The 19,135-nt window shown below is 41.8% G+C and overlaps 1 protein-coding gene across 2 annotated transcripts; it reads left to right on the top strand.

The window, feature by feature from the left end:
* Positions 1 to 1,443: 1,443 nt before the first annotated feature.
* On the top strand, positions 1,444 to 17,253 carry ptpn11a (protein tyrosine phosphatase non-receptor type 11a). 2 transcript variants are annotated; one of them, XM_061931615.1, is made up of 16 exons: positions 1,444 to 1,713; positions 2,477 to 2,599; positions 4,179 to 4,373; positions 4,604 to 4,796; positions 7,963 to 8,082; positions 8,159 to 8,272; positions 8,344 to 8,440; positions 9,562 to 9,641; positions 9,781 to 9,939; positions 10,071 to 10,202; positions 10,547 to 10,701; positions 10,772 to 10,839; positions 10,905 to 11,056; positions 14,981 to 15,099; positions 15,171 to 15,281; positions 15,354 to 17,253. In XM_061931615.1, the coding sequence occupies exons 1-15, from the start codon at positions 1,700 to 1,702 to the stop codon at positions 15,238 to 15,240; spliced, it is 1,791 nt and encodes a 596-aa protein (XP_061787599.1). In that variant the 5' UTR covers positions 1,444 to 1,699; the 3' UTR covers positions 15,241 to 15,281; positions 15,354 to 17,253. The 2 variants fall into 2 exon arrangements, with proteins under 2 accessions (XP_061787599.1, XP_061787598.1); XM_061931614.2 differs by having other exon boundaries at positions 1,445 to 1,713; positions 9,562 to 9,659.
* The last annotated feature ends 1,882 nt before the right edge of the window (positions 17,254 to 19,135 follow it).

The raw sequence follows: 19,135 nt of genomic DNA, 5'->3' as shown, positions 1-19,135 counted from the left end.
ATAATTTCAATTAACTTAAACATTTAAATAACCTTAAAAATATTCATATTTGGACAAAAATGCAATTTTATGTTAAAATTGATTTGAAGGTAAAGGAACATGTGCAGTATAAATAAATTGCGTGTTTAAACACGATTAATGCAATATTTTTTTGTGATTAATCGCATGTGTTAACTTGTTATTTTTGCCAGCTTTAATTATTACTTTTTCCACTAATTTACTTTCTCCCTATGAAAAAAATTATAACACATACAAAGTGGATGTTTTGTTGAGCAAGTTTAGCATACATTGGTTTACTTTTTAGCATCTTTAATATACACACGGTACCCAGTGCCGGCCCAAGCCTCCATGGGGCCCTAAGCAAAATTTGATTTTGGGGCCCTCTATTTCTGCCAATAATATATAAATAATATATAAACTCATTGGGGCTCTGGCAGTGTTGTTTACATTATCCTATTGTCAGCCTGACATGTCTTTACAAATGACATGTCATTTATAAAGATATGGGGGTGGCCCAGTTAAGAACATAAATAATACCAATGAATGAACGAATGATGTCCAGAGTGCCACATATGGTTCCTAATCTTAAAATGTAGAAAACATTCAGCTACAAGAGTGGCCTGGGGTTGAACAGTCCAAGTGATAAAGCTTTGTATTTACAGTAAAAGTGTCATCTTGTCTCATCAGTCTTGTACTTATTAGTCTTTAATTACTAGTTTACATTTTTAGTTAATTGTTCATATTTAATGTTTACTTTGTACAAAGAGAGCGCAGTCTACTGAAGTTAAATTCCATGTGTGTTAAACATAACTGGACAATAAAGCTGATTCTGATTCACTTTATTATTTTTGGTAACAAAAACCTGAAACAGCAATGTGCAAAAATGTTGACCTAAAATTGTGTTTTTGTACAATAATATATCTTTGATCATTTAGAAATCATCAGTCAGACTCGTACATGCAAAAAATAAAAAATAATAATTTTTTGTTAATTGTTTTGGGGGCCCCCTGGTGGCCGCGAGACCCTAAGCAAGCGCTTAGTACGCTTATGCCTTGGGCCGGCTCTGACGGTACCAAAGTGGCCCCCGCATCCTTCATTTTTAGGAAAACGGCTCTCTTTGTAATAACTTTTGACACCTGATTTATAGTTTTGTTGTATTTTTGACACTTTAGTCAACATTGCATTTGTCTGAAGTCAATGCACCAATGTGGGTTCATGATTTATACTTTGTGACATGTTTAGCATCATCTACATAATGTACAGGCATACATTTCCGTCTCCTCGTAAACATAACTTTTTGCTGCGCAGGCGCAGAAGATCTTAAAAGTAGTGTTTAATTTTCACTATCTTGTTACCCGGATGAGCCGAGTGCCGTTAGTTTTTCCGAGGGGGGCGGTACAAGAGCAAAAAGCGGCCGTAGCAGGTGTTAAAAAACAACGCACCCTATGTTTTGTCGCAGGTTTGGTGACGTCCAACAATCGACTTGGTCTGAAGTCTGCGGGACAGGCCTCAACACTTTTCATGTACAACTTGGTCTCACTTTTTTGTCCATGCCGTTATTTCGGTAAACATATTGGGCGGATATGAGCAGATGGAACGCTTTATCCTGTGATTGAAGCAAGAACGGTCGGGAAGGTTCGCCACCTAGCTGAAGCTACTAGCTAGCTGCCAAGTGGGGAAGGAAGTGAGAAGAGAAAAAATGACATCTCGGAGGTAAGCTTGTCTGGAAAACAATGTCCGCTCACAGTTTTGGCTGAGCTAACTCTAACCCAGCTCTACAGTTTTGTCGGGAAACAACCTCGAAGTGTCTGATGCTTGTTAAGAAAGAGCTGATGTTAGCTAACCAAGAAACGCTAGCATACACCGGCGCCTTTATTATTTTCAAAGTTCACAATGTAAACAATACAACAAAATCAACATGGCTTTGTTATTGTTTTCACGATACTAGTTTTCGATTACCCTACGAATGCCATTGTCTCCAAAAAAGTGAACATCTTGAACCTGATTGGAATAAATGGTCATGATGGCAATGTTGGGTAGCAGCATGAACAACAAACCACTATGGGCGCCTTTATGTGGAAGAAGAATGGAGCCCTTCAACCAAGGCAACTAGAACATGAATTGGAAAATGTAGTTGTAGAAGAACATTGGTGTGTTTTAATGGGCCAACTGTCTAGATGACAACATTAGCAATTCCATATACAATGGGGCTAATAAGGATTATCAGTAACCTTGTAAATAATTCAATGTATATACTCTGATGATTAACTTGTGTGATGACTGTATTATGCTGATAGTATATATTTGTAACATGAATTGATTTACGTGGACCCCAAATTAAACAGGTTGAAAAACTTATTCTGGTGTTACCATTTAGTGGCCAATTGTACGGAATATGTACTGTACTGTATAATCTACTAATAAAAGTTTCAATCAATCAATCAATCAAAAAACCTTATCCGTTTTGTGTTGTCAGGTGGTTTCACCCCAACATCACAGGCGTGGAGGCGGAGAACCTCCTGCTGACTCGAGGCGTGGACGGCAGCTTCTTAGCCAGACCCAGCAAGAGTAATCCGGGGGACTTCACGCTGTCAGTACGGTGAGTGATGATGACCTTCGACACCCGTTTGGAGCCTCCACATTGTTAGCAAATGTTAAAATGTTTCTGAGCCTTAAAACGAGTTTATCCAATTATACAATGGCAAACATTCCACGACATACCAAAACACATTGGCGTAAAAACTATTTTGATGGAAGTTAGGCTACATTCCCACCCATTTCCTGAGAAATTACCAATAGAAACCGTTTTCTATTATTGTATGTCTCCTTTGGACGCCATCGAATTTAAACACATCACGAAAGTGCAGCCCGGGAGTCTTTTTTTGCTAGTTTTTTATTTGCTTCTTCACACTATTAGGACACCCTCTCTAAGGCTGTCTAAAATGATCAGGTAACTAGAATTGACATTAACAATTCATTCTACAAAACAGGACTAGGTACAAACAATAGCAATAACAGCGATGAGACAGAGAGCCCAGCTATCTAATGGTAAAAGCCATCTCTCATGCTTTTGTCCACTTAGTTTGCACATCCTTGTTGGGTATCGAAACTGAAAGTTACCTTAATGTGTGTGTGTGTGGTACACACATATTCTCATCCACTCTACCTCCAGGCTGGTACTTAGTACATACAGGTAGATACTGAAACAGGGTGAGCTCATCCTGTGTATCTCTTCTCACAGAACAAAGGGCAATTCCAAGGTGTTTTATTCTGCCTAAAGTTGGAAAATAATCCTTCAACAACATTAATTAGCTTGTCAACAATAACACAAAGCTTAAATGTGGATGTTTTGTGTAGAACGTTTAGCATGTATTGTTCTTCATCAGATTGCTTTAAGCTTCTTTAATGTACAAAATGTGTCAAAGTGGCACCCACACATCCTTTAGTTTTTTTTGTAAAAGTTTGGACACCCCTGTTCTTTAAGCTGGTACTGCCACCAATTTTTTTTTTTTTTTTTACATTACCTTTAGGACCAAAACCATAGTCAAAATAATAGCAGCTCATCATGTTTTTGTTTAAATGAAAATCAACAATAACAATTTAACATTTAAGTCTGATTAATGGATGCTTTTCGAAATTGGTTCTTTAAATTAGCAATTAATGATATATTATGCAACAATTATTACAAAATGATTGCCTGCCAGGAGCTGGGATATGCTGGCTTACCTCCGGTGATGAACCCTACTCATTAAAACTGCAAGAACTGTTCCTTTATTGACAACGTTTGGTCCGTATAGCCCAAGCGTCTTATTTTTGTGTCACGTTTTCACTGTGCTGTATCACACCTCTCTTTGTGTCCGCTGCCTTTCCCCGGTGGCAGCATACAAGAGAAGCCCCCCCCCCCCCCCCCCACACACAGTCCTGCTAAAGTTCTCCTTTTTCATTTTCTCAGATGATGTGAGACGGCAATGACTCAGCACTGTTTCAGCAAAAAGACAAACGGCTTTATGTTAACGTTCTCAAATGAATATTAATGAAACCTTGACTTTATCTTATTGCTGCGCCCTCAACTCCAAACCTACTTTTTCTTTGACTCAACCAAACTTGCTGAAAGTCAAATATTCCTGACATTGCTCCTAATCATCTTTTCACCTGCGCTCAATGCGCAACCCTTGCAGGCGGAACGGTGCCGTCACCCACATTAAGATCCAGAACACGGGGGACTATTATGACCTCTATGGCGGGGAGAAGTTTGCCACGCTGGCTGAGCTGGTGCAGTATTACATGGAACACCACGGGCAGCTGAAGGAGAAAAACGGAGACGTCATTGAGCTCAAGTATCCTCTCAACTGTGCTGACCCGACCTCAGAGAGGTGAGCTTGAGAACCATGTGTTCATCACATGGTGAACACACACTTTCGCCAAGTAGAATTCCTAGTTTGTGAACCCGTTTTCAAACAATGGAAATAAAAACTCTTCTGATTCTGATGACACCAGGGCGCATCGTGACATGAGGAACAACAACAAATGCCTTTAGAAAGATAATAGTGTCAGAGAGCTATTTATTTAATGGCATTCAATGGTTTTGTTCCTTTGTCCTAAGATGGTTCCACGGTCACCTGTCGGGTCGCGAGGCGGAGAAGCTGCTGACGGAAAAAGGGAAGAACGGCAGCTTCCTGGTCAGAGAGAGTCAGAGCCACCCCGGAGATTTTGTTTTGTCGGTGCGCACGGGTGATGACAAGACGGACAGCAGTGACAGCAAACAAAAAGTCACGCATGTCATGATCCGCTGCCAGGTGAGTGCAAGTCGGATTCCTCCTTTATGTCCTTCCCACTCACAGCCGCGCTAAAAGCTGAGAGAGTTGATGAAGGCCTTCACAGACTGAAATTAATTAACAAGCGCCATTTTTTTCAACGCTTTTGTGTAAGAGCTGTGTACATGACAAAAGTGGCTTGCCACACCAGATCAGCTGCAGCATAATTATGTCCTCTTGAAGAGTGAGTCTGTTCTCTGCACGCAGCTGCTCAGTGGTCACACTAAGATTGTCTGTATGTGACAAGATGCATCACTGTAGCCACTGGACAGCCTTACAGCCCCTTTTGGGGTATGGTGCCAGTCATTTCTGTGAGTCGTACAGGCTGTGCTTACAGTCTAGACCAGGGGTCTGCAACCTGTGGCTCTGGAGCGACATCCAGTTGTTTTATCCCTCTATTGTGGCTCCAGCTAGTTTATGCTTCTGTGAACTGTAGTCACTAAGCCAGTGTACACCAACGTTTTCGAGCCCAAGATCCCTGGTCTCAGCCAAAAACTAAAGCAAGATCTACCCTTGCGTCAAGTATGATGGATTGTGTGTGTGTTTTTAATTGGTTTGTTTGTTTTTAAAGACAAAGCTTTGTGCCGTTGTTATCAGCTGATGTCAAAATGTTTGCCTTTTTCCCATTGTGTTTCTTGCTATTTTCCCAATTTTTGCTGATGTTTTTTTGTTGTTTGTTTTTTGTAATGTACCTAGGGCCAATGACAATCGAGTCACGGGCCAGAGATGGCCCCTGTGCCACACTTTGGGCACCACACCCTTCGTAGAAGCTAACTGTTTATGGCCACTATAGTCTTAGTACCATAGTATATTTGTTCTGGTCACGTATGGGACGTGAGTCTTATGGTTTTTATGTCAGCACCGCAATTAGTAAAATCAGCTGTTCACCTGGAGGGTTTTTCCTGTGTGATTAAAAGGCGACAAATGGGGAAGTGCTTATTTCGCTGCCGCCTTGTTTTATCACATATTACTGCCTTTGCACATGTCAATGTTTAGTTTAGTATTCACAATAAATCAACACAACATCCGTACTTGGACACAATGTTCACGTAGTCTCGCGTGCTTCCCGTCGCAGGTGAGCGATGATGGTCATGGACTCGTAGTTGAGGGAGAAGTTGTTTGATGTTGGGTGCTAGAAAATGTCCGATTTGTTGCAACTTGCAACAGTTAGACATTCAGTTATTGTTGCAACACAATGATTTATGAGCACGTCATGCAATGGGCGTTTGCAAAACTAGGTGGTGTAGCGCTTGGGTGGTGTGGCTGCGGTGTTGAGAGCTGAAGGCTGAAGAGAGAGAGGCAGAGGCATGCGGGCGTGTTCAGGGGTTTAAATGCGTGCCTGTTTGCGGGTCTGTTGGTCATTCTCTGAGTGGGGATGTCACTGATGTCATATTAATCCTTTTTTTTTTCTAATATTTTTCGCGATTGACCGGTAGGTTCCCAAACATCGACTGGTCGATCGACGAGTTGGCGACCTCTGCACTACGCTGTACCTTGAGCCACTGTCATGAGTCTTTCAAAGTTCTGCATCAGCCATTACATTCTAGGGGCAGTGTTTTCCGTTAAGAAACCTTGGCACCTGTCATGATTTATCTTTTTTGATGCTAATAAACAATGGTAACTAGAGAGGGTGCTGTGTAACAATACTTAAATTGCAAACAAAGAAGGCATTTTTGCAAAGGTTAAAGTTAAAGTACCAATGATTGTCACACACACAGTAGGTGTGGTGAAATTAACCACTGGGCAGTATACCTCAAGATTGAATCGCATCAACACAAGACTAGTCCTAAAAGGCAACCATTTACAGCCTTTGCCACATCGCTGCTATGCAAGGTTCGACTTTTCATTTTTGTCGTCACTTGTGAAAGAGTGGGTAGTGATTAGAGATGTCCGATAATGGCTTTTTTGCCGATATCCGATATTCCGATATTGTCCAACTCTTAATTACCGATTCCGATATCAACCGATACCGATATATACAGTTGTGGAATTAACACATTATGCCTAATTTTGTTGTGATGCCCCGCTGGATGCATTAAACAATGTAACAAGGTTTTCCTAATTAAATCAACTCAAGTTATGGAAACAAAAGCCAACATGGCACTGCCATATCTATTATTGAAGTCACAAAGTGCATTATTTTTTTAACATGCCTCAAAACAGCAGCTTGGAATTTGGGACATGCTCTCCCTGAGAGAGCATGGGGAGGTTGAGGTGGGTGGGGTTGAGATGGGGGTTAGGGGGTAGCGGGGAGTGTATATTGTAGCGTCCTGGAAGATTTAGTACTGCAAGGGGTTCTGGGTATTTGTTGTATTGTGTTTGTGTTGTGTTACGATGCGGATGTTCTCCCGAAATGTGTTTGTCATTCTTGTTTGGTGTGGGTTCACAGTGTGGCGCATATTTGTAACAGTGTTAAAGTTGTTTATACGGCCACCCTCAGTGTGACCTGCATGGCTGTTGAGCAAGTATGCCTTGCATTCACTTGTTTGTTTGAAAAGCCATAGATATTATGTGATTGGGCCGGCACGCAAAGGCAGTGCCTTTAAGGTTTATTGGCGCTCTGCACTTTTCCCTACTTCCGTGTACCACTCAGTACAGCGGCGTTTTAAAAAGTCATACATTTTACTTTTTGAAACCGATACCGATAATTTCCGATATTACATTTTAAAGCATTTATCGGCCGATAATATCGGCAGTCCGATATTATCGGACATCTCTAGTAGTGATACAAAAACTGCAATTCCTTATTAAGGAAAAAATAAATAAAAATGCAAATTGCCTCATGTCACAAACATGTTTTATGAAGAATGCCTGGAATATGAAAACATTACAACACTTTGTTTGAAAGATTTTGAAGAATAACGAGTCAGTTATTGCAAAAACGCAATAATTTTAATTGGGGTGGTTTTTGACCACAAACGTGGAAGACTGTAGGCATTAGAAAGTTGTGCATCGAAGGGTTAATATTCCAGTTGAATAAAAATGTTGACAATTTTTTTCCCCCTGTGTGCATGATTAATGTTCATTGCTGGCACTGGATAATAAAAAATGTCCCATTTAGATAATGGAGCGGGTGGTACATTCCACTGTATAAAATATGAAATAACAAATAGACAAGTTTGACCTCACACATTGACGTGTCCTCCAGCACGACCTCAAGTACGACGTGGGCGGGGGTGAGAAGTTCGACTCCCTCACGGACCTGGTGGAGCACTACAAGAAGAACCCCATGGTGGAGACACTCGGCACGGTGCTTCAACTCAAGCAGGTACTTTTCTTTTTAGGCCTTTTGTCCAAACGGGACTCTTTGTGGCTTTATAGTGTCTTCCTTTGCGTCCTCACAGCCCCTCAACACCACTCGCATCAACGCCGCAGAGATCGAAAGTCGAGTTCGGGAGCTGAGCAAGCTGGCAGAGGCCACTGACAAAGTCAAACAAGGCTTTTGGGAAGAATTTGAGGTGTGTTCTTTTTCTGCAAAAAGTCTTGTCTTGTCAGTGAGTGGCTGACTCTCATATTCACTTCCTTACAGACCTTACAGCAGCAGGAGTGCAAGCTGCTCTACAGCCGCAAAGAAGGCCAGAGGGCTGAGAACAAGAACAAGAACAGATACAAGAACATTCTACCATGTAAGGCCGCAAATCTGGGTACCGAATTTGTTACTTTTATATGCACCGACGTGGGTATCGATTCACGTAAAAGGAAACAGTGCCGTATTTCAATACTTTTTGTTACTTGTGATGTCACATCCGGTTGTAGACTAAACATCGGCTTAAACGCCTGGTCACTCAAGCAGCACTCAAATCAGATTGAGCCAAACTGCCTCTGGTTAATGTTGCAATTTCCAATGCCAACAGAGCAAGTTTGCTTGAGAGAAAACACTCAAACTTTAAGTAAGGGTCCACTTTCCCAAAAAGATGCTAATTTACTTGGCTTAAATACTATTTAATTGGCTTTGCCATATACATGCTCTTGATTAGCTTTAGCAATTTTACATTACATTTAATCACTACCAAATTTAGTAATGAAAAATACAACTGGCGTGTAATAAGTACAGTATTTACAGTATAAACCCTTTGTAGGGCGCAACATAAGACTAGACTGGCACATTCAAGGCAAAGGCTACTTTCTAGCCTGTCAAACACACCGTAGCCTATACATTACTGCCATCTAACGTCTTGGAATTGAAACTGCATGCAAAGTCTACCATGTCAGTGGTTCTCAACCTTTTTTCCAGTGATGTACCCCCTGTGAATTCTTTTTAATTCAAGTACCCCCTAATCAGAGCAAAGCATTTCTGGTTCAAAAAAAGAGATAAAGAAGTAAAATACAGCACTATGTCATCAGTTTCTGATTTATTAAATTGTATAACAGTGCAAAATATTGCTCATTTGTAGTGGTCTTTCTTGAACTATTTGGAAAAAAGATAGTTTTTTATTTATATTTATAAAGGATTTTTGAATTGTTGCTATTTTTAGAATATTTAAAAAAAAATCTCACGTACCCCTTGGCATACCTTGAAGTACCCCCAGGGGTACGCGTACCCCCATTTGAGAACCACTGTTCTATGTAATACTTGCAAATGAGACACAGAAATGTAATAAGAAACAAGATATAAAAACTAGAAAGAATAGATACCATCAGCTCATTTTTAAAATATATCATTATTAAACAATGAATTACCAAATATGAAAGACACTCATTCCGACTCAGAACTCATCTACAGTTTCTTTTTTGTTTCTCCCCCCAGTCGACCACACACGGGCGGTCCTGAACGACGGCGACCCTAACGAGCCGGGCTCCGACTACATCAACGCCAATATCATCATGGTAGTATCTCCTAGCATGGTAAACTGCCTTCAGCCTCACATCACACACACAATCCTTGGCTGTGAAGATATGACGCTGTAATCATGTCCTCGGCAAGTGAACACCCCTGTTTGGACTTAATGGTGTGCTTTCGTTTTAGCCGGACGTGGACTCCAAGGCTAACAGCACCAAGGTGAAGAAGTCCTACATCGCCACTCAGGGATGCCTGCAGAGCACCATCAGCGACTTCTGGAGGATGGTGTTCCAGGAGAACTCTCGGGTCATCGTCATGACCACCAAGGAGGTGGAGAGAGGAAAGGTGAGGGGACCAGTCCGACGCTGGACAAGTTCTTCAGTGTGAACCTCCAATGCATTAACAGGCTCATCAGATCTTCCTCTTTGTTTAAGCAAAACAAGTTTATTTTGTGTCTTCACGTTGTATTCCTACAGAGTAAATGTGTGAAGTACTGGCCCGAAATATCAGCCTTGAAGGAATATGGTGCCATGCGAGTTCGCAACGTGAGAGAGACGGCGGCACACGACTACATCTTGAGAGAGCTTAAACTGTCCAAAGTTGGCCAGGTAATTGTATATACATATAGTACAATATTGACCTACATTCTATTTATATATTGTCATGTTTATAAATAATTATATTACATACATTTTCTGGATATAACTTAATAAATACATACATTTTATCTGTAATACCAAATGTACATTTTTCTTCTAAAATCTGTTTAAGGGCTGTTGTCCAGGCTTTTATATTAGCTGCTGGAATCCCTTTCCAAGTCTTAATCTGTTTAAATGCAGTGATTTTAAATATGTTAGATGTATATGTGCCTGTTTTAATTTGTGCTTTGTATTTATGACAAGCATATTTTCTGTTATTACATTAACCGCTGACACTTTGACGACATTTGCAGGGAAACACAGAGCGTACCGTCTGGCAGTACCACTTTAGAGCGTGGCCTGACCACGGCGTCCCGACCGACCCTGGCGGCGTTCTAGACTTCTTGGAGGAGGTCAACCTGAAGCAGGAGAGCATCCTGGATGCGGGACCCGTAGCGGTTCACTGCAGGTACACACCCTTTAACACACCTGGACGCCACATTGCAGGCGTGTTAACGTGTCGTGGTTCTGTCGGTCAGTGCGGGTATCGGGCGGACGGGGACGTTCATCGTGATCGACATCCTGATCGACGTCATCAGAGAAAAAGGTGAGTCTGGTGCGCACATCAGGTGTGGTTGGCGTGAGTGTGATGTGTGACACGGCGTTGTGAAGGGGTGGACTGTGACATCGACGTGCCCAAGACCATCCAGATGGTGCGCTCGCAACGCTCGGGGATGGTGCAGACGGAGGCGCAGTACCGCTTTATCTACAAGGCGGTGCAGCACTACATTGAGACGCTGCAGAGACGCATCGTGGAGGAGCAGGTGTGTCTCTTCAAATAATATCTCCCTAGCGCCTCCTACACACTTGCAGACAATAAAAATATATGAGGAGAACCCATGAAGCCACCTTTCAGGGATGTGAAATGTCCACGAAAACATTCATTTTCACGTCAAAATATCACTCACGTTTTTTCAATTAAATATAAAAAAAAATAGGATCCAAACAAAATTTGTTAAACGCTTGCCTCAGCCACAGATATTTGCTGTTCCTTTTGCCTAAACGCCGCACTGAAATGCAGGACAGGAAGATGATCAGGGGTGCCAAAATAAGCTCGCTGGTTAGCATCTCCGAGCCACAACGTTGACGGCTTTCAACTTTTCTGTTAATCCTGTTCAGATTTTTACAATCCAAACCCTGTTAGGTCCGAACCAGTTGTAGTTCTTGAGAATTTTTATTAGTAGCCAGCGAGAACGTGTATTTTTGACGTGACGGATGTAAAAAGATGTGTCAACACCGGAGGGGGCGTGGCTAAAAGGATAGGGTTGCCAAATGGAAAACATTTTATGAGTTCTTTGCATGCATGTTGTACAATTTTACATTACATTTTCAATGATAATAATGTTAGTAAATTATATACTAAAAAATAAAAAATGTGTGGTACATTACATTGGACATGTAGGTGTCAAAAGGACAGCCAAAAGAGGTTGGTAGATGAGAATAAATCAAAGTAAAATCCAGTGTAGAAAAACACCCAATTGCAGGAAATGTAGTCTTGATTTTCAAAATTTTCTTTCGGGGCTTGTGTGGTAGCACTTGATGCCGATGTGAATTTTAATCTTTTTTTTTTTTTTTTTTTCATCTGTTTTCCTCAAAGGGTGCTATCATGCCTGAACTTTGCTAACACATCTGCTTCCAGTACTTCCTGAATTGATAATTGTATTATTATATCATACAGCAGGGCTATTCAACAGGCGACCTGGGAATGACACCGTACATCACAGTCGAGTTCAGTTTGAAACTTGGGAGGCAAACTTTTTTTGCAGTAAATTCCTAAAACACTATAGAGTGCTCTTGTTGTACAGAGTATCTTGGACCACTGCCTGATTTTTGCCTTGATATTTTAACCTTGTTAGCAGACATAGAACACTGGGGTACAACATTGTGATTTCCTCAAGGCACCCCTTTAAGTCCCTTTTTTTGCAGCAGCAGCAACACATTTTTTTTTTTGATAATGGGATTTATGGAACTAATGTGTTCCTCGTTTATTTCCGATGTAGCCATTTGTTCAGCTTCTTTCGTCATACAGTACTAGTGGTGTTCCTTAAGGTTCCATTTTAGGTCCTCCCTTTTTCATCACTTGGATTATTCAACGGGTTCAGTTTAAAAACACTTAAAAGACTCACATTTTTGCAGCAGATTCTTAAAAATCTTTGACTAGCTTTTTTGAAGAAGGTACTTTAAAAACAACAAAATAGGAATAATAGTTATAGGAGAAGTCCGTAGGGTTCGTACAGGTGCTTAAAAACCTTGAAAATTCTTGGATTTTAATGTTGTGTTTTCAAGGTTTGAAAAAATGCTTGAATTTTGGGTGAAGTGCTTGGAAATGCTTGGAAATGTTCATCATATTTCTCGGCAGTCTGACTCAATAGGCTAATTATAAAATGGAAAAAAATAAAATAAGTTCCCTTAAAAATGAAAGCTATGCGCTTGAACTGTTGGCTTTGCACGAGCCCTTACATAATAATGTTAGTAAATTATATACTAAAAAAATAAAAAGAGCTGTATGTGTCGCCCCCAAGATGCCAGGAGGTTGTCGTTTTAATGAACATTGGATGGAAAATGACAAATACAAACTTTGGATAAAATGTGGACCAAATCCACGTGTAGCTTGCTGCAAAGTATGCAAAAAGGAAATCCAGCTTTTCACAATGGGAGAGTCGGCTCTCTCGAGTCATATGAAAGGTAAACCTATCAAGCCCTACAAGTTAACGTTAGCTAAAGTTTTGTTTTCTAACCTTTTGGTACATGCTAGACCTAAACTGTGAGATCAGCGCTAGATTACATGTTAATTACGGACAGTTATTACGAGCTATGAAAGGAAAAAAGCGAGCGTTTGTCACTGATAAATGATAATGTTAAGAACTTCTCTCAACTAAAAATCGATTTGTTATCATAGCCACAGTTATATGGCTAGATATGCTTAATGAAAGGTGACTGAGGTGTTGTGAAACAAACAAAATATTTTCCTTTAATTTATTATCCTTATATTAATGTGGAGCAGTTTTGTTAATAAATGAGTGAAATTTACATTTTGAGGGTGCGTGTATTTATATCACATTATGCAGTTTACAAGCACAAATACGGTGTGAATCAACCCGTGCTGTTCGATGTCATGTAGTGCTGTAAGTAAGAAAAAAACAAGAAATCTGTAAAAACCCACAAATGGAGACACGTTTGCAAACACCAATAACATTGAATAGTCTACAGGAACGCTGCTTCATTTTCTATGCCCCATTCAGTTAATGACAGCTGCTGGTTCAATGTTAGACTTAGGTTTTAGCAGCAATTGGTGACCTCAAACAACAAGGCTATGGATTGATTCACACTGGTTTTCGCCTTTTAAAGGGTACTGGAAAAACTGGAAAATTGATCTTGAAAGTCCTTAAAGGGGAACATTATCACCAGACCTATGTAAGCGTCAATATATACCTTGATGTTGCAGAAAAAAGACCATATATTTTTTTAACCGATTTCCGAACTCTAAATGGGTGTATTTTGGCGAATTAAACGCCTTTCTATTATTCGCTCTCGGAGCGATGACGTCACAACGGGAAGCAATCCGCCATTTTCGCAAACACATTACAAACACCGAGTCAAATCAGCTCTGTTATTTTCCGTTTTTTCGACTGTTTTCCGTACCTTGGAGACATCATGCCTCGTCGGTGTGTTGTCGGAGGGTGTAACAACACAAACAGGGACGGATTCAAGTTGAACCAGTGGCCCAAAGATGCAAAAGTGGCAAGAAATTGGACGTTTGTTCCGCACACTTTACCGACGAAAGCTATGCTACGACAGAGATAGGAAGAATGTGTGGATATCCTGCGACACTCAAAGCAGATGCATTTCCAACGATAAAGTCAAAGAAATCTGCCGCCAGACCCCCAGGAAAAGAGAGCGGATGAGGGTATGTCTACAGAATATATTAATTGATGAAAACTGGGCTGTCTGCACTCTCAAAGTGCATGTTGTTGCCAAATGTATTTCATATGCTGTAAACCTAGTTCATAGTTGTTAGTTTCCTTTAATGCCAAACAAACACATACCAATCGTTGGTTGGAAGGCGATCGCCGAATTCATCCTCGCTTTCTCCCGTGTCGCTGGCTGTCGTGTCGTTTGTCGGTTTCGCTTGCATACGGTTCAAACCGATATGGCTCAATAGATTCAGTTTCTTCTTCAATTTCGTTTTCGCTACCTGCCTCCACACTACAACCATCCGTTTCAATACATGCGTAATCTGTTGAATCGCTTAAGCCGCTGAAATCCGAGTCTGAATCCGAGCTAATGTCGCTATAAACTTGCTGTTCTATCCGCCATGTTTGTTTGTGTCGGCATCACTATGTGACGTCACAGGAAAATGGACGGGTGTATATAACGATGGTTAAAATCAGGCACTTTGAAGCTTATTTTAGGGATATTGCGTGATGGGTAAAATTTTGAAAAAAACTTAAAATAAGCCACTGGGAACTGATTTTTAATGGTTTTAACCCTTCTGAAATTGTGATAATCTTCCCCTTTAAAAAGTGTTTGAATTTGGCCATGGAAAAGGTGTACAAACCCTGAGTTTGGCCCCCTGCTCCTTAGCTTTCTAGAAAAGCGGGCCCCAAAACAATATAGTTGCATGTCCCCGTCATACAGGCTCACTTCAACAGTCATGTCTTGTGACACTTTGTTTTTGTCGTCTGCAGAAAAGTAAGATTAAAGGTCGCGAGTACACCAACATCAAGTACTCATTGTCGGACCTGACGGGAGGAGAGCAGAGCCCGTTGCCTCCCTGCACTCCTCTTCCCACGCCAACCTGCACAGAGTAAGTCCCCTTCTGTCCGCATGCTTATACTTTGCGAACCCGCCTCGTGATTTGATGACGGGCGTTGGCAGGATGAGGGACGACAGCTCCAGAGTCTATGAGAACGTGGGCCTGATGCAGCAGCAGAAGAGCTACAGATGAGACTCGCCTTCGACCCCTCCCCAGTCTCCTGCTGGTTCCACGTGAGTGCAGCTACACGCCAAAGATCGCACAATGCTCCGCCGCCACCAGGACTGACCAGTTTCTTCTCACAGGACCCTGACACCCGACCGTTTCTTTGCCAGCCTCACCGTGACGCCGCCGTAACCGCACGGAACAACGGACAAACACGACAACAGTACAACGCGAGAGAGTGCCTCATCCCGTTCTCGCTTGCCCTCGCCAGTCGAACCCCAAACCACTGTGACCCTCACACCGGCCTCTGAGAGCCCAGTCTGGGTTCATCTGTAGTAAAAGTCACCGCAGTTAGCGCTGGGAACTTAGTGCGCTGAAACATCCTCCATTTTTTTTTAAAGGAATTAACTAAAGCTAAATATGTAGATTGTCTGTAGAGTTACCTAAGGAAGTTCTGTGCCAACATCACATCTCATCGTAAAAGTTTGATTGAAGATTGGCTGATGACTGGAGTGGTTGTAGGACGAGAATGAAAACAATGCGTACTCTTTCACTGACCTCGCCAGAACTGCCTTGACGAGAAACGTGCGTCCTCTCGCGACGTCACCGCCTCAACTTGAATGTCCATGTCGCAGCAGTCGCGCCTCATCCGATTGTCTGCGGTCATCGTCCAATTAGAGTTCAGAGATGTCGCTATGACCACATTGAGATTTCCGCCTCACGGCTGCCAAAACAGCAAAACAACAACTTCCATGTTTATTTTTAAGTGCATATTACATGTCTGTCTTATTTTAAACAACACTTGCCTTTTGGTAAACCATTGCCTCCTTTGAGCGCCACCGTGTGGTCGTCACAGGTGGGGTCAAAGGTGACGTGAAGCCTGATATCACTGTCGATTAGCTTAGCTTAGCCTGGCAAGTGAACAGTACGGCCTTGTTTTAAATGTAGAAATAGTCCCATTAGCCACAAAGCGCTGATACCAAGGAGACGTTCGCTGCCCTTACAAAACACTAACCCGACGAGACCAACCATGCTTTGGTGCAACACTATTTTAACAGTGCTAACACTATAAATTGTGTCCTATTTAAGGAACCGCTCATTAAATAGGAGACAGTGGAATATTCCCTTCCTGACCCGTCGAGAATTGTCAATGGAATGTAAAATGGGCCCAAAAGACAGGCAAGTTTTCTTGCTGGATTCTAAGCATAGCGGGACAGAAGAGGGATGCAAACCTTACATTTCCAGTTTCACAATAAAACCCCAATGCCTTTTAACACAAAGCTGCAGCAGCATTAAAAATGCTGCCTTAGAGCTCCATGGTGCCTCCTAAGGATTGTAGTGGTATTACAAGACAATACATAGTGCACCTTTTTTTTTTAACAGACAGGTTAGGTATTGAAAGTGTTACTCTGCTTCATGCTAAGCTAAATGGTGCTATCAGTCTTTGCGTGTTTAAGATCTGACTCAAGTGTCACTGATTGTTTTGGACTCCCTGTCCGCCATCAGATGTTTCCTTTTCCGCTCATTTCAAACATGGCCTCAAGATTTCTCGTGTCCATCCTTCGCATTGTGCTCACGTTTGCTGACTGTCACCACGCCATGTTGGAGTGCGTCCGGACGCTTCCCATGGCAAGCTGAGAACTGAGTCCGCCGTGCACTCCAAACCCGATCGACTGAGATGCTCCATGGCGTGCTCGCCTCTGGATCATGATAGGCCCCGCCCACATTAACATAGACACATAGACATGCCTTCTGTGCACACGTTTGTCATGTGACAGAGACCACACTTCATTTTAGTCCCGCCCCCAGTTCCATCCCTCGGACTTGACTCTTTGACCCCCTTAATCCCCACCACCAGAAGCAAACAAACAAAAGTCTATTTTTGAAGGTGTATATTGTACTTAGAAATAGCCGACAAAATAAAGTGTATATGCATCATGTCCTCTCTTGGCGGCACGCAAGAGAGTTTATTAAAAAAGAAAGAAAAAAAAAAAGCAGTTAACGTCCTCACTAAGAATAAAATGGCGAGCTCATGCCTCATTTCTTTGCTGTGTCTTTGACTTTGTTGTTGTTATTATCAGCGTTGTAATAATTCAGATTGAAAACATCGAGGGGAGAAGTCACAGCACTAAATCCTATTTGGTACTCACCTCCTAATGCACTTATTGGCCACGTCGCTGCTGGCCATGTTTCCTCGTGTCCCTCACCCCACCCCCACCTCGCTTGTTATTTCTACCCCGCCAGCTTCCTTTGCAACAATGTCAATTTAAATCTCTGTTTTTTTATTTGTTTCCACTGTGAACTCTGTTCTTCTCTATAAGTTCCTGCAAAAAAAAAAAAAAACCCCTGCTTCACCACTTCCAATAAAATAACCGGGAATAATGAGTCATATAAGTGTAAAAAGAAGCGAAGCATAACAAGTCGCTTAGCACATGTGACGCTGGAGTCTTCCTACTTTGAATGTGAGTACTCCTACTGCAGGCAACTTTCTTTGTCTTCTCTGAACTCCCCTTGTTCATGTTTTATCATTTTCTATTTCTGCAGGTGTTTTTTTTTTTTTTTTCTGCCCCCAAGTGACCAAATGAATTCGACATTCGCCTCAGAAGACTCCCCCTCGGACAGTCTTTGTGAGATCGGGCAAAGAACAGTGACAGGCCAACACCACGGCCAGCCAAGAAACGACTTAATGTATTGTGACAGCCCACACACACACACACACACACACACACGTGACTGACCTCCCGCTGGGCGTGCACGTCATTATTTTGGCATTTATCCATCATCTGTCATCAGCTGCGCTCCCTCTCTTCCCTCGCCTCTTAGTTGTCACTAGTTTTTGTGACATCAGACTCAGGTCTAAGGTCATGTGTGATGACATAATTAGTCAACAGGCTTTTTCAGAGCTGTTTGTTTGTTTTTTTTGCCGAAAATGGCGTCAGGCTGAACTGCAGCGAATAGTCAATAGAGACATCAGCACCTTCTTTACTGATGACCCCCTATTGATTACTTGATTGACTGATTGATGTGCATGCGGATCAATATGTCCTGAAGCAGCGAGAAAGCGGCAGACTTCTGCGTTTGTGCAGTAGTTGGCTTCTTTTAAGTGTGTGTGCTGCATCTTGGATAATATTGTGTCCACTTTGCTGTTTTTTTGCACGTGCATGTTCACTTTTGTGGCTTTCATGCCTGTGCCGCTAGGGAGCAGCAGCCGCCATTGATGGTTTATAATGTTTTCTGGAGCTTTAAAGGCCTACTGGGTCATGTTAAAGTCCACTTGCTGGACCTAAGTGCTCCTCTTGGTCTTTTTCAGTAGGTTGACATTAAGCAGGGGTCTTTGTTGCTCCACTGGCCCTCCCCTGAAGATGGCTTCAGGTGAACTTTGTTATACAATGAAATCAGGGCTAAGTCCTCTAATTGCAGCAAGAGAGACCAATTGGATTTGCATTGTGCTGCACATAATACTGGCGTGCAGCTGTTTGCCTCGGGGCGTCAGTGAAGATGCAAAAATAGAGCGTATTTGTGTGTGTGCTGTCAAGATTGCACGCCTCAGACATTTGATTAGGTACACCTTTACCATCCAGTCACCAAAGAATAATGGTGTTGACTTACGTTATTACACTATCAAATTGGATAGAAAAACGACCCCTGCAAAGATGATATTCAACTTTTAATAATAATAAAACACACATTTTAGGACAAACTCATTCGAACAGGGGTGTAAAAAAGGTTTTCACTGAGGGCCACATCGTAGTTATGGCTGCTTTTGGAGGGCCGCTTGTAACAGTGAATATACAATATACTGTATATAATTTTCTTTACAGATGGATTACTTGTTTTGAAATCATAAGTCAAGATGACAAGTAGATATTTATTTCGGTTAGGGGTGTCATAATCCGATAATGATATTGGTGCGATATCAGCA

This window comes from Nerophis lumbriciformis, linkage group LG39 (assembly GCF_033978685.3).
Source record: "Nerophis lumbriciformis linkage group LG39, RoL_Nlum_v2.1, whole genome shotgun sequence".
Classification (NCBI taxonomy): Eukaryota; Metazoa; Chordata; class Actinopteri; order Syngnathiformes; family Syngnathidae; genus Nerophis; species Nerophis lumbriciformis.
The sequence above is the reverse complement of the archived record's forward strand: the minus strand, read 5'-3'. Positions and strand labels throughout refer to the sequence as shown.